Source organism: Mytilus californianus, unplaced genomic scaffold (assembly GCF_021869535.1).
Source record: "Mytilus californianus isolate M0D057914Y unplaced genomic scaffold, xbMytCali1.0.p SCAF_11, whole genome shotgun sequence".
In the NCBI taxonomy this organism is placed as follows: domain Eukaryota; kingdom Metazoa; phylum Mollusca; class Bivalvia; order Mytilida; family Mytilidae; genus Mytilus; species Mytilus californianus.
Genome location: NW_026262593.1, coordinates 61,548,033 through 61,563,975, shown reverse-complemented (window position 1 = coordinate 61,563,975; position 15,943 = coordinate 61,548,033). Strand labels below are relative to the sequence as shown.

The 15,943-nt window shown below is 32.8% G+C and overlaps 1 protein-coding gene across 1 annotated transcript in view; it reads left to right on the top strand.

Moving 5' to 3' along the window:
• LOC127719267 (uncharacterized) overlaps nt 1-11,293 on the top strand; it is a 30,439-nt gene extending 19,146 nt beyond the window's left edge. Inside the window, exons 7-11 of the mRNA XM_052225281.1 lie at nt 1,906-2,046; nt 3,171-3,277; nt 4,921-5,024; nt 7,887-8,178; nt 11,285-11,293. Of these exons, the coding sequence (XP_052081241.1) occupies nt 1,906-2,046; nt 3,171-3,277; nt 4,921-5,024; nt 7,887-8,178; nt 11,285-11,293 (653 nt within the window). The remainder of the gene's footprint in view (nt 1-1,905; nt 2,047-3,170; nt 3,278-4,920; nt 5,025-7,886; nt 8,179-11,284) is intronic.
• The last annotated feature ends 4,650 nt before the right edge of the window (nt 11,294-15,943 follow it).

Genomic DNA, 15,943 nt, shown 5'->3' with positions numbered 1-15,943 from the left:
ACACGTATAAAATTGCGGTTTTTATCCAACGCAATCATAGGTTTGAACGTTGTTTTCAATTTAGACTTGTTTATATTTTTTCGTTTGGGCTTGTATTATATTTGCCTTCGGGTTTATATGATCCGTTCATCCTATTTTGACTCCTCAAAATTCAAGAGTCTATCCTAAATTGAGGTAAATTGTATGGCTTTCCAAATACCGTTTCGATTCCTAACATCACTGAAGAGACATTAATTGTCGAAATCCGGATATGGTGTACAAAAAAACTTTGCACCTTTTGTTTGCGGTATATCATCTTTTCCGCAAGTTTATTGTTTTCTGTTAAGTATTAAATTTTTAATTAAGATCCATTTATTACATCGGTGATCCGTTTATTTGGCAATCGCCAATGGCAGTCAGCAGGGTTTAAGAACATTTGTTGTTCGACCTGTTAGTCAAATGCGTTTTGTTAAAATATACTTTTTCACTTTTTTGGTCTTTTGGAAAATGTTGTTTGTGCTGTATATATATATATATATATATGTTATCTGTCATGTGACAACTTTATAACAAACATGTTCCATCGGATAACACGCGGTTATACAGGGCTAACACCATATATATATATAATTCGTCTCAAATTTAGCCCAACAATGTTAGATCTATAAATTTGCGTTAGCAAATTTTTGTTCTTCTCTCAGCTGGATTCGAACCTTTGCGTTTGTAACATCGTGACAACACCTCCTGCACCGTGTTTATCGCCCTAGACCACTCGACCACCTAGGCTACATAGAAATATAGCTTGCGGTGGTCGATGTAGTTCCTCGTCGGGTTTATCTAGGGTTATAACAAAGTACATGATGTATAGTGGCAAGTAGATGGTGAACATTTCAGATCAGCTATTTTGATCTGTCGTAAACGATGATATATATATAAATATATATATATATATTTATATACATATTCGTTAGATACATGGTTGCAAATAGAATTGGTCTTTTTTTGATAAGCGAAAACAGCTGCAATCATGCCTCATCAGAAAATGCCCTTTTCAAATTAATCAACACTACTCTTAAATATCTGAAAGAAGTATTTAATTATGTTTAGTTATTACGTCAGATACGAGACATAGCAGCTGCTTGTTGTTGTTTCTTTGACACATTCACAGTTTTCATTCTCAATTTCAATATAAGATAGGAATTTCATGTTAGTTTTTATCTCTGCGTAATAATTGTTCAAAAAAGCAAAATCTATTGTTTAAATTTTTATTCATTTAAACGAAAATGGTAACAGTGCAAGGACTACAAGCTCCTTCTTGAACAAGAAAAGAACATATACGAATAAAAATACACATAGCTCAACAATTTATCATAGAAACGTACCCATACGCATACAGTCATGCGTGAATGCGTGTAAAGTTTATACAGAAAACGTCGGAATCTTTCGTTAATATTATATAGTACTCGGGATCGTCACAGGTGATATAGGCTCATATTTCCTGTTAATGTTTAATCTACTGAGCCACGAGGTGCAGGGAATATAGCGCACTGACAGGGAATATGACCCCGTATCCCCTGTGAAGCCCGAATATCAATTATCGTATACTGGAGTGTCCTTATTTCAACAATCACCACCATTTTTATCTGTGTTTTTCCTTCACATTAGGTATGGGCTCATATCCCCTGTTTAGGTGACCAAACAAATAACAGGATTAAATGGGATAGTTCACTCAAGTGTGATATATTTATAGAATATATATTCACAGAAAAATAAAAAATAAAACATCAATTAATTATTTCACTTTATGCACGAGTGTGATAATTGACCTGCATTATCAAATATTACAACGTACCATTAAAATATCATCTGGGCACATGTAAGATGAACAATAGCTAAATGAAATAATAAATGTCTTTTTAAAACTAGAACTTGGTGAAAAGAGAGAACGTTCCAGATTTGTTAATAGTTCTGGCAGTGATAGTGATTCCGATGATGATAGTGATGTTGAAGTTATTGCATTTGATGAAACCGATAGCCATATGGACAAGCCAGAAGGAAGAACAAATGGTAAATTCTAAATTATAATAGCACTAAACATATGAACTTTTCGACCGAATTGATAATTGATTATCTTTTAATAAGATATAGAAATTTGAAAAATATTGATAAAACAACGGTTTTTCTTTTCATGGAAGGCCTTACGGTGGCATATAGTTGACAATACCCACATCGTGATGTCTACGTTGGATATTGTGTTGACTAGTATGCATACTTTCTCCTCATATTCCTGATCTATTGTAAAAATTCTGGCATTATTTTTGACATTTTATGAACTTGGTGCCATTTTATGTCTGCTTTACCAATAGAAACGGAACAATTCTAACAAAACTTACAATATTCACTAACATAGCATCAACATTTGATTCTAAAAATCGGGAAAACAAAGTCATGAAAGGTGAACTATTGGCACCAAATCATACTAAGTCCTTTAGGAAGATCATGGTTCCTTTGTAGTTATAGTTACACTAACAATGAAGAAAATATCCGATTGAGCGAAACGAGGAGTTGAAAATGTATTCAAAGTATCCCACTGGTATCAACATCCGACATGCAAATCCACACTTAGTCAAAATGGCTAAATCAGGAATAGGACAAATCAGCAAACTTACAGATTAGACTACAGTGCTGGTTTCTAAGGCTTTAAGACTGCAGAAACATGTCACTAGTGAGTTGAGACAAACATAACGTATCGACAACACATTCGTGTCGGTTAAAGTCGTATTTCTTCATAACCAGTACAACCCAACTATATAGCAGGCATTCTCAACCGACCGTACAAGACCCTCATGGGTAGTGAAGGTCGTTAAACTACCCTCATCATCATTCTCAACAAACCCTACTAAATATCGGAATTGTCCAGTTAATATTATGGCCAAGTTTGTTAAGTTAACCATTAGGTCCAACTATGAAATTATTGAAAATCTTAACAAACTGCCCATGTTAATCAAATAAATCGTTTGTTAATACCGAAGAGAGGCCTTAATAGAGGTGAATACATTTTAATCTTTGTTAATTTCCTCTGCGTCAATTTTTACATCATTTATACGCTTTTTCCACTTTTTTAGGAAATCAAAATCGAAGTCACAATGTAATATACAGGTTTATACATAATGAAAGTATTTATTTTGCAGCAAAAGAACTGAAGGTGTCAATATCTGAATTGTATGGGCTTATATTTTTGGCCCTTTTACAAAAACAGTATTGGAATGGAGCAAAACAGTTAATAGAAACTGGATGCGTAAGTAATATGCGTATGCGTACAATAACTATACTAGTTTTGTCTACCAACGGCAGCAAGATGATTCAGAATTGTATTCACTTTATCGATATCATATTGCATTGAAACTAAGTGCAATGATATATACACTATGTTATTCATAAACACTGCGTTACAATGAGACGTTTAATTTTACAGGCTACCAATGATTTTTTTCTAATATCTGCCGTGAATGCAGAATGAGATGAATGCTACTTACAAGAACAGCACTTTTGAAACATCTATACATAGTTTAGATAGTTATCACGAATTTCATTTCTAATCCCACATATCGTATTTCTTTTATAACTAACTTATTTCAGTATGACCTATTTGAGGAGTACTTAATTACAGAGTTTTGTTTTTCGTTGATTAAATTCTTTTTCTAATATTCCGATGATTGCAAATAACTGATAAAGTTCAAAATTTTGGTTGATGAACCCGATTCATATCAAACATGGTAACCTCCGTATATGTTACTAGAAAAGAACAAATTGACATCAATAATCATAGAATGGTTTCTTACATCGTCTCTCCTCAGAATAACATCTGATGACCGTAATTGCTGAACCAAGATGACAGATATAAATAAAATTAAAAAAAATGAAGCCTGCCTCAAACTTGGAAACTAAATCAAAGACAACTTTGTAATCTCTAGAAAAACACTCAATGCGATTGACCGCCTTCCTAAATCAATATTTTCTGCTTTTAACCATAAAAACAAATTTATGACACCCTGTCAGTAATTGCAGGCTCCTAAGAGGCTCTGGTTGATTATGAACGTATATTTAATTCATGATTAAGCATTATGGTAGCGAATTCTAAAATTTGTCATCAAAAGTCCAAAATTTCTTGATAGCTTATTAAATCAGTCATCACAAATAATAAAGTCACGGATAACCTATACATTCGTTCTCACGAAAAATGTGTCACCAGCAGTTTAAACGATTCATAATCGTTTACATGACTTATTGTATCCGTGATTATTTATTATGATTCATTGCCATGTCAGAATGTTTCAAAACCGTGATCTAAAATTGAAGATATAGTTTTTGGAGGTCATGGATGAGCTTTCGTTAATCAATGTGATTCAAAGCGAATAAAAAAACTAATATATATATTTACAAAAAAAAAACATTTTTACTTCTAATGAATAAAGATCATACGGTAACCTTCAACCGTTCTTGTAATTGCCCTTTTGTCTGAAATTTGGTTAGTAGTCTTATCCTTAATCGTACCACGACTCGCTGTTTTTATATATATGCATATAGAATATCATAATTATGTCTATTTTGTTTTGTATTATATATACTATTTTGTTTCTTGGTTGATAATACTGCAACAAAGTGGTCCCTGGTGTTTTCCTTCAAGCAATTGTCAGTACTTTGGATATATGTTACATAGATAAAAATCGTGTTTATTAATTGAAGTCGTCAACCATCTGTTTAGGCTGTGAACAAATTTCGTTTAATAAAACCTCCATAAAGCTGCACATCGATCCTTGATTGTTAGACACAAATATTAAACCTAATAATCTAGTACTGTTGTCTAATAAGCTAGATGCTTAAGTGATACCGTCTTCAATTGTTTCTACTGCTTTGTGTATTTTTTTTATTTGATTGTAGATTCGAATCCATCATATTCTTGTTGGATGTGTTATATTAGAAAACACTGCGAACAGCTGGCAAACTCCTCCTCTAGTGCAAGACAGGCTTAGAAGATTGAATAAGTAATCATTGAATAAGATTAAACATTTAACATTTGGATAATGATTTGGATAAAGATTTCACGAACTTTCGTCCCTGTAACGGTGATCATGAAGTTTTCTGTTTTTGATGATCTGTTAACTTTGACGTTAAGCGATTCCGTCTCACAGTATGACACATCCTTTTTTTACAAACACTTGTAAGCACTAATGTGTGTGTATGTTTCAAAAGTGTAGAACAGCAAAAAAGAAAGTGACAAAACGATATCAAACAAAAATATTTTTTTAGTTAAAAATCATGACAAAACGATATCAATCATATTTCTAATTTAAAATCATCAAGAAATCAGAAATCAATATCCCCTTACAAATTCGGACTTTTTGATAGCTAACGTTGAATTAACTTGCATAACTATATGAGTTTAAATTTTATAAAATAGAAAAAAAAGTAGCAATACGAAAATTTTATTAAACATTTATTAACAACAAATTTATGAATAAGGGAGATGATGAGCTACTATCGGTTAAATCAAATGATAGTTTACATTACGCTTTTCCCTAGACTGTGAGGTTTCTACATGTCATCCCTTAAAACGATAACTTTCTACTTCTGATTTAAAATGGTCACTTCCGGTGTAATCTGTTTGCAAACCATATGCTGGTACTAAAGAGACCGAGTCTGAAAAAATTGAACCCAGATAAGCTATTTACATATTTTCAGTTTTTTGTATTTTTCTCAATGATACAGATATGCTTACTTTGTAAGCAAAATTCTATGATAATATCTCAACTGGTTTCGAAACAGTGTATTCTAATTCATTTGCGTACATATTATTTCATTCAAAATTCAAACACAATTAAGACTTACTATTTTCTTTGGCACTTAGAAGGTATTAAATGAGTTCGACTTCAAAATTATAAATATTTCAGATCTTAATATCTATATCTTGATGACAAAATTCATGTTTTTTTAAATAGACATATATGTTAAGTATTTGGTTTCTATGGAAAAGAAACAATTGATATTCTAGATTGGTGTTTGTTTTTCAAATTTCTTATTTTTTCCAGACATTTTCTGAATTGTTTCATGTCATTCCCTTCCTCCCAAATATCTGTTATTATTTACATTGTTACTTTGAAATTAAGTGTCTCTATTTTAAAAATTTTTGTTGATCTTCTATGAGTTGCTTTTCGCTATTTCAAGTTTTGAACGTGTGTTATGTTTTTATATAAAATTCAAACATTGTATAAGAAACTTCCATACGATTTTTTTTAAGTCTATTGTAATGATAAATATATTTTATCTCACAAAGTTTCTGTTAAACTCAACCTATACTTACTTTAACTCAGGCTAGAAATTAAAAAAAAACATAATTTATAACATGCTTAAAATTAATGTCATTTAATTCATTTAATTTGGTTAAATAGTTTTCATGATAACTTAATAATATACCTTATATACAAATGAGGAAATGTGGTATGATTGCCAATGAGACACCTTTCCATCAGATTTAAATGAAGCGGTAGTAAGCAATTATAGGCCATCGTATGGCCTTCAACAATGAGAAAGAAAAAAAACCGTACAGTCGGATATAAAAGGTCTCGACAGGAAAAATGTGAAACAATTTATTAGAGAAAAATAAAGGCCTAATTTATCATGTTTATAACAAAACAATTTGTGAAAAAAAAATATGAGGACATAAACCAACGACAACCAGAGTACTACAGACTCCTGACTTCGGAAAAACACATACAGAATGTGGCGGGGTAAAGATCTAACCCTCCCCTTACCTGGGACAGTGGTGTACTGCACAGCATAAGAGCAAACTGTAAAAATCAATTGCAATTGCAATTGGCTAAACTCAAAAGATTGATACGAGGCTCAAAAACCACTACCATCAAAAACAATAGACACAATTTTTTGCTTTCATCATAACAATTCAATATGTTCTTAACTTATTATTCATGACATTATGACAGTGGGATATGTTTTTATACTTGTGTGTCGATTACAAAAAGGGTTTCTTGTGAGTTGATAAACAAAGAAAGCTTAAAACTTATAACATGACCTGGCCTCCATTGTTCTGCCAACTATATCACATTAATCTTCCTCTCTATGACTTACGGTTTATAAGTTACTTCAACAAACCATATAAATAGAACACATTTGGGAAACAAAAACTCTTTTTACATGTGACCGTATCACTTCTGTCCAAATTCAGAGGAAGTAATAAACATATTTAAGACAAGCTGTTGCTGGACTGCAGGTATGAAGAGGGTAACCCTTTGAGAAACTACATATGTGTATTTGACATGTACACATATAGGAATCCATCAAACATTCTAAATGCAATACACTACAACTTGAATTTTTTTTTAATTGTTTCATTGTCTGAAAAGTAATATTTTAGAGACAATCTAAATATTCTTATTCTATTAGCACTTAATCGGTACTGCATCTTATATAATATAATAACAATTATATTATCATCCTTTTTCTCAATGTGTCCATGTTCTTACGAAAAAAGTAAAATAACGAAAATGCCGAACTCCAAGGAAAATTCAAAACGGAAATTTCTTTAAAAAATGGCAAAATCAAAGGCTCAAACACATCAAACGAATATAAAACAAATATCATATTCCTGACATGATACATGCATTTCTTTGTGTAGAAAATGGTAGATAAAACCTTGTTTTATAGCTAGCTAAACCTCTCACTGGTATGACAGTCGCATATAATTCCATTATATTGACAACAATGTGTGCGCAAATCAAACAGACATTATAGGTAAAAATGTCAAAAATTGGGGTACAGCAGTCAACATTGTGGTATCATATATTTTATGCTGTCATCTTGTCATGTTATTTCAAAATCATTGTTTTTAGGGCCTTCACGCAGAGAGCCTCTCGTATTTTAAAGTCTATATATGAGACTGACAAGAAAACTGAAAACGATAAACAGAAACGGAATAAACTTACTGGAAAAGAGGTGGAGTCAAATAGTAAGGAGGAAATGGAATTGGGTGAAAATATCAACCATGCTGGCAGACTGTTGTTAAATCATGGGTACATAGAAGATGCTATAAAGACACAGAACAAAACTTTTCTGGACAACAAAGAAGTGAGGAATATTATAAACAAAATGTGGTATGGATTAGAACACAGAGATCTTAAAACGGTAGGAAAGCATATGATGAAAATATATTGTTTTTCAATGCGTGTATATTAATAAGGGCAAAATCACGAGCATCGAAATGATAGGCATCGTTTTGTGCATAATTTTATTGATTAAGGTGGTACCCAACACCTTGACTAAAATTAATTTGGCTCGTTTAATTTTCATAAAATTTTGACATAATGTTTACTTTGACCCTTTGACAAAAATATAAAAATTTCAAAGAATTTGAACCAACCACTTTATCAGAAAAATTTCGTTGGTTATATAGCAGTTTGACAAACACTAATTTTGATCATTGAGAAGCGTAATATTTCCTTAACAAAACAACGTGATTAAAACGTTTAGCTGATTTTTACAGAGTTATCTCCCTGTAGTGTTAGGTACCACCTTAACCATTTATTATCCCTTCATTTTATTTTATGCTAAATTCCACCAATGATGAAGGTGAATTGACCTTTCTGAATGCGCATTTTTCTATATATTGTACAGTGTTGTTCATTGGTGATTTGTACCTGTGTCTCTATAAATAATTGTGTGTTTGTCCTTTTTTCGGGCCGAGTTAAAATGTTATTTAGATATGTGTATTTCACTATGATTTTTTTTACATTATAGTGAGTGCTCAAATCTCATATATCGTAGTCAACTTTTAAATAAAGATACTACTAAAAGTAGAATATCTGCTTCAAATCTTCATATCCTACAAATTGACACAGACCGAAAAATTCAATTTAGAATCTATGACGAACTTGATGATATCAACTTTCCAATTAGCAACTTCTAATTTATCAGCAGAAACATATTCACTGCTTCATCGCTTGGCATTTACATATATCAGTTATCACGTTCCGCTCCTGCATGTTCAAGCTATATAGACTTCATTAACTGGGATGTATTCCTTACACAAACAAAACTGCTCCAACAGAGTAATGCGAATGATTGACTGAAATCGACCATACTTAAGTGCAACGGTCTTTCTACTAAATGTTGACTCATATGATGTGTCAGTGTATCAACAAGTTAGCGACTTGTTATCTTGGGCTAAGAGCTTTTATTATCAGTACAGTCTTCTGATATGTAATTTTTATATTTTGTTCTTATGTTGTACTGTTACACCACTGTCCCAGGTTATGGGGAGTGTTGGCGCCTTCAAACTGGTTTAACCCCGCAACATTCTGTACGTGCCTGTCCAAAGTCAGGAGCCTGTAATTCAGTGGTTGTCGTTTGTTACTGTGCAACATATTCGTTTTTCGTTTTTCGCTCATGATTTTGTACATTAATTAGGCCGTTAGTTTTCTCGTTTGAATTGTTTTACATTTGTCATTTCGGGGCCTTTTATAGCTGACTATGCGGTATGGGCTTTACCTGTAGTTGTTAATTTCTGTGTCATTTGGTCTCTTGTGGAGTGTTGTCTCATTGGCAATCATACCACCTCTTCTTAATTTTACATTTACTAATTGTGTTCTATTTCCGATTGTATATTATGACTGAGCATGATAGGGAATGAAGGGCGATGCAGGCATAGCAGGAGACTGGAACCCTGTCGACAACACGCTACTTTTTGGAAGTTCATGATTGTGTTTATAACCTAATTTGTCTCTTTTTGATTTACGAGATTTTAACATCTGTTAGCTACTGTCGCCTTAATTTAGCTTTGTTTGTATATTACTAAATTCGAATACATCCTTCTAGTCTCTAACACATACGTATGTTACAAAAGATTGCTTTGATAATACATCATGGCATATACTGGCAGTTTAAAATTTCATATAAAGAACATGCGTCTCACCTGCAGTTTTAGTATAATATTCTAGATATGAGTGTATACTATAGAAATTTCGTCCATAATTATCGTGTTTAAAAAAACCTTAACAGAAGTGCACGAAGGCTTATTAAGAAGAAATTGTGATGAATGAATTTCATATATTGATAAGTTAATGATTAAAAAAACGTTTTAAACATAAAGACCACATTGGTGTTGCAACTTTGTATACGATGCCAGATTTCAAGTTTTATTTTGTTGTTTTAAAAAATTCTAATAATTCAAAATTTGTTGACTATGTTGAACGCATCTATCCCATTGAACCTGAGATAAAGGATACAACAGATACAGTTGGATCTGCCTTATATTTTGACTCACATCTAGAGATTGACAATGAGGGTCTTTTAAAAACAAAACTTTACGACAAAAGAGATGATTTCAGCTTCCCAATTGTGAACTTTCCATTTCTATGTAGCAACATTTCAATAGCGCCTTCGTACGGAGTACATATCTCCCAGTAAATACGATATTCCGGGGCTTGTATTTCCTATCATGATTTCCTTGATAGAGGGTTGCTGCTCACAAGGAAGCAATTTGACCAAGAGTTCCAGGTGGTGTCGTTGAAATCGTCCATTCGTAAATTTTACGGACGCCATCACGAGTTGGTTGACCGTTATGGAATATCAGTATCACAGATAATAACGGATATGTTCCAAATCCCGTCCCCTTTCCCGAGAATGTGACCTACAGAATTAGACTTATTACCGGGTTTATACTAGCATAGGTAAAATGACGGATGCCACATGTGGAGCAGGATATGCTTTCTATTCCGGAGCACCTGCAATCTCCCCCAGTTTGTGGTGGGTTTCGTGTTGCACAGTATTTAGTTTTCCATGTTGAGTTTTTTGTACTATTGTTTGTTTGTCTTTTCATTTTTAGCTATAGTGTTGTCAGTTTATGAGTTTGAATGTCCCTTTGATATTTTACGCCTTTCTTTTAATATATGAATTTAGATTACTGTCCCTGCATACGAAAAGTGGCAAATTGAAACATAAGAGAAGTAAACAAAGAAGGAATCAAAACCAATAAGTCAAAGAAATATAAACCAGAAAGACCGTTAAACAGACAAATTAAATTCCACAACATAAATCATAGAAAGAGTAACATATCAAAAACAGGAATGGACTCATCCTATACTCTTTGGCGCCAGTAAAACTTTCATTAATGCATGAAACAATTAAATCCGTACTTGTCGACGAATCAATACATGTTGAAAAGATACTTTGGGGAACTCAATTATATATAAAATATCCCATCATTTGTTTTTATGTTTTTCATTAATTACAGTTCAGTTAGAAGTAACCAAATAATTTTGTTTCATTGAGAGCGTTCATTGCCACATGATGCACACACCATACTTTGAATTATATTATAGTATCAACGAAATATCTATCATCACTGAAAGCTAAAAATACTGTAAAAGGTTTTTATTTTTTTTTTTATATTTAACACCTCATCATATTCAAATCTATAACTCAATGTAATATCAAATTATATGCCTGATATCCTTGGTAGAGTATATACAACCGCACATTGGTTGTTAATAATGCTTAACTTGTGTTCCCAATATTTCCGCTATCCAATTACAGGTGATCAGTACGCCGGCGCTGACAAGAAATACATACAAGAAATGTTGTGAAAAATGACATTAAATACACGTTTGAATCTTCTAGTTGTCAACACTAAGCATGGATTTCCTTATCTTGTTTTTCCACAGCTTTTAGAATTGTTTGTTTTTTCTTGCTTTCCAACATCGTAAGTGGTTATGACTTGGTTTACAAGCTTTTTCTATTCTATTTATGTAAACAAACGCACGTCCGACGAATCAAATCATAGGCCTGTATGGTATCATTGGAATACACTTTCCTTCTTCAATTAGTAATGTAAAATTGGCCGAGCTAGTATATATTGTCATCACATTTCTTATAACAATGAAATTTTATGAAACTGAAGTTTAATAATGGTTTGTTCTCTACCTCCCTTCACATGCTCTTTCTTTTTATAACTCAAAAACCAATTTGCAAGTGGACAACCATTTGAAATATCGGCTGTTTACGACCCGTTTCTCGCAAAACGACGGATGAAAAGTATTTTGAACGAACATATATCTAGCCGTCTGTTCCGTTCAATATGGAAAGGTCTTAAATTACATACCAAACAGGTTCTATTACATCATATAACCTATAATTGTTTATCTAGGGTTTGTGTTTCTCAGTCTTTAGTTTTCTATGTTGTGTTTTGTGCACTGTTATTTGCATGTCTTTTTCTTTTTTTGGCCATGGCGTTGTCAGTTTATTTTCGTCTTTTGCGTTTGAATGTCCCTTTGGTATCTTTCCCTCTCTTCTAATAGGTATTTTTTGTCGTAAACATTATAACTACTAATGATTGGGAATGGGGAACTTTGATAATTGTTTGTAATGATGAGCAGTTAAGGCATCCAGTACACATTCTTTTTTTATTATATATTTTGAATAATAAAAATAAAAGCTCTATCATTTTTTTCTAATAAAATAAAAGTAGAAACATGTTGTTAGAATTTCGAAAATCATTTTAAAGTTAGGAATGAATCATCGTTATGCAAAGCTCTGATCGTTTGTCTGGATTTGACTATAATTAAAGTCATTTCCGTTTAATAAGCTCTTTATCATTTGTACAAGGTCTAGGATTTTCAAATATTTTGTCTTGGAGCAGTCACTGAATGTTGTTACTTTGTCTATAAAAATTTATGAACGTTATCAATTGAAAATCATTGTTGGTCCATGTGATCTTTATCTTTTTAAAATTATCTAATCAATATAATGTCGTTTCACTTTTGTTTGATATAATTTCTTATATTATGTTATGTTATATTTCTGTATTAATTCCCGTAATATATATATTTTAGAAACATAAGGTGTGTTATTCACCAATGACTTATAATACATTAAAAAGTGTCCATTTACTACAATTCTATGTGTCTGAAACTTGGTCATACAAATGTAAATACAGATCGCTGTCCGGTCTGTGTTTTTTTTTTATGTTTTTTTCTGCTTTGTATCGACCTGATGGGTTAAGCACTTTTCAACTTATTTAAAAAGCTTGTTTTATGTTTTACAGTTACACCGCTGTCCCAGGTTAGTTGGAGGGTTTGGAGATAGCAAACATTTTTAACACCGCCACATTATATATGTGATAGTCCAAAGTCAGGAGTAGTTGTGGTTTATTTCTGTTTCTCATATCTGTTTTTCGTTTATTATTTTGTAGTTTGTTCTTGCCTTACACCGTTACACCAATGTCCAAAATAAGGGAGAGCTTTGGTGCCTTCAAACATGTTCACTGCCCCACATTCTTTATATGTGCCTGTCCCAAGTCCGGAGCATGTAGTTGTGTTCGTTTGTCCATGTCTGTCATACTTGTTTTTCGAACATTGATTTGCTATTATATTGGCCGTTAGTTTTCTCAATTGAATTTTTTCATATTTTTCACGCCGGAACCCTTTATAGCCAACTATATAGTATTTTTTTTTTCATTTTTGAAGGCCTTACTTATAATTGCTTACATTCATTTCATTTAAACTTTGGTGGATAATTGTCTCAATTGCAATCATACCACATCACCCTTTTTATACTTATACAGAATGTTAACTGGTCTAGTAGATTGTTAGATTCCGGCTATGAAATTAAAATGTATATAACGCTTAATATTAAATGTAAACAAGTTTGATGCTCAACTTGTTGAAGTTTTTGAGTTTTTGGAAATGTTATAATTTTTCTTTTTTTGATTGAATACAATTATGGGCTGTGAATGTCCAAATTTGTCGAACGTAAAAAGTTTATTTCTCTGAGAGCGAAGTCCGAAATGAAATATCTTTTTTTTTAGAGTTTACAATTTGGATATGCAAAAACCAAACAATTGTATTTATATACCGAACTATCAGTAGATGGGCCTTTCAAACCGTTGAAGATACACGTTAAAGACGCTCTTACACATGCCAATCCTGGTATCTATGATGAGTTTATTTACTACAGTAAGGCAACGTCTTGTTAGGCTATTTTACTGTTTTGCTGTGACGACTGGCCTGTAGTAAATAAACTCATGATAGATTCCAGGATCAAACTTTTGTACGCAAGACATGCGTTTTGTCTACAAAAGAGTCATCAGTGACGCTCGAATAAAACACAAATTCAAATAAAGTACGAGGTTGAAGAGCATTGAGTAACAGGTTACCATCACACTGACGTCAGAGTTATTTTGTGTCTTATGCCTCGTATGTACAAAACAAAGTAGACTGTGTAAGTAAAATATATTGATAGCAATGAAAAGGGACGTTATTATCGGCACCATATATATTTCAAAAACTTGTTTCTACATCACTCGACGGATTTCTACCATGGTCCTTGCAGTTTTGTTTACATACACCAGTGATGTCATTTTTCATGGATGATAACTCATGTTTAAATCTAGATTCTTTGAAGCTTTGTCACCAGGGTCATTTATCGCATATTACCAAGTATTAGGGTTATATATAAAAAAGAAGATGTAGTATGAGTGCCAATGAGACAACTATCAATATGCATCCAAGTCACAATGTGTAAAAAGTAAACAATTATAGGTCAAAGTACGGCCTTCAACACGGAGCCTTGGCTCACACCGAACAGCAAGCTATAAAGGGCCCCAAAAAGACTAGTCGTAAAACAATTCAAACAGGAAAACCATCGGTCTAATTTATATAAAAAACGACAAACGAGAAACACTTATAAACCACACCAACAAACGACAACCACTGAACAACAGGCTCCTGACTTTAATAGGACAGGTGCATAAACATGCAGCGGGTTTAAACGTTTTAACAGGCGACAACATTCACCCTATATGCCAATTCTTGCTTGAATTTAAATGATAATGCACCGAATTAGTTCATATTGATTATGTTATTGTTCTTTCAGTCGTATTTGTTCTAAATCAGCTCTATGCGGTCATTTTTGGTCATTGGTTATTCAAGGTGTCATATAATTGGTGTTTTCGTATTGATCATTTTTTATCTCTTCGTACAGTCGTATTGGGATTCGATCAGCTGTATTGGCAATCGGATGCGCCTCAAGCCGATACAGCTTACCTCGATCCAATATGACTGTACTTTGACATAATAACGGATCAATATGAAAACACGTCATTTAATGCCACCTTTTTACGTACATCAAGTAGAAGATGCTGTCTTGTTGACATACCTGTTCTCAGTCTGCTAGAGGTTCATACCATTCCGTTTTTGTTCGTCCCGTGTTAGTCTGTTTATTTATAGAGGTACGATATAACAACAATTTAATACATATTCAAACATTTTAGAGTGTTGGTTTCATTGTTCTCGCAGCCTGTCACATCATACTGTTACCTTTGCTAATGGTAACTATGGAAACACGTCCGACGCAATGGTAAGTTTCTAAGAATGCTAATAGGTATATAAAAAAATAAATACCATCATTTAAAAAAGAAATTGGACAAAATACAAAATGTGAGGTGTTTAGTGTGTACAGCTTTTAACCGTTATTAGTCTACCAACGATCTGCCAGACGATCGTTTCGTAATTGTAGGCAGTCCATATCCCACACGATGTTGTAGATCCAATTTAAAAAAATCTGAAAGGTTGTGTCAAATCCGGCGAAGGGTATCTATTTCAAGTGGTCGAAAACCTTAGGGTATCGAATAATTCGCAATTTTATAATCTGAAAGTAACATTTTAACACAAAGTTCAGACTACTCGGCTGTTGACGTTTACCAGAAGTTGCACCAAACTAGAGGTTTTTAAGACTCTAAAAATATGCGGTTTTTAATACATTTACTGGTTGGTCTTAAGTGGACGAGACGCACGTCTGTCGTATTGAATTTTAGGCCTAGTAACTTTTGTTAGCTATTATTCGTGTGTTTCTTTGTCCTATATGTTCTCCCATTTATTTGTATTGTGGTCCTGTC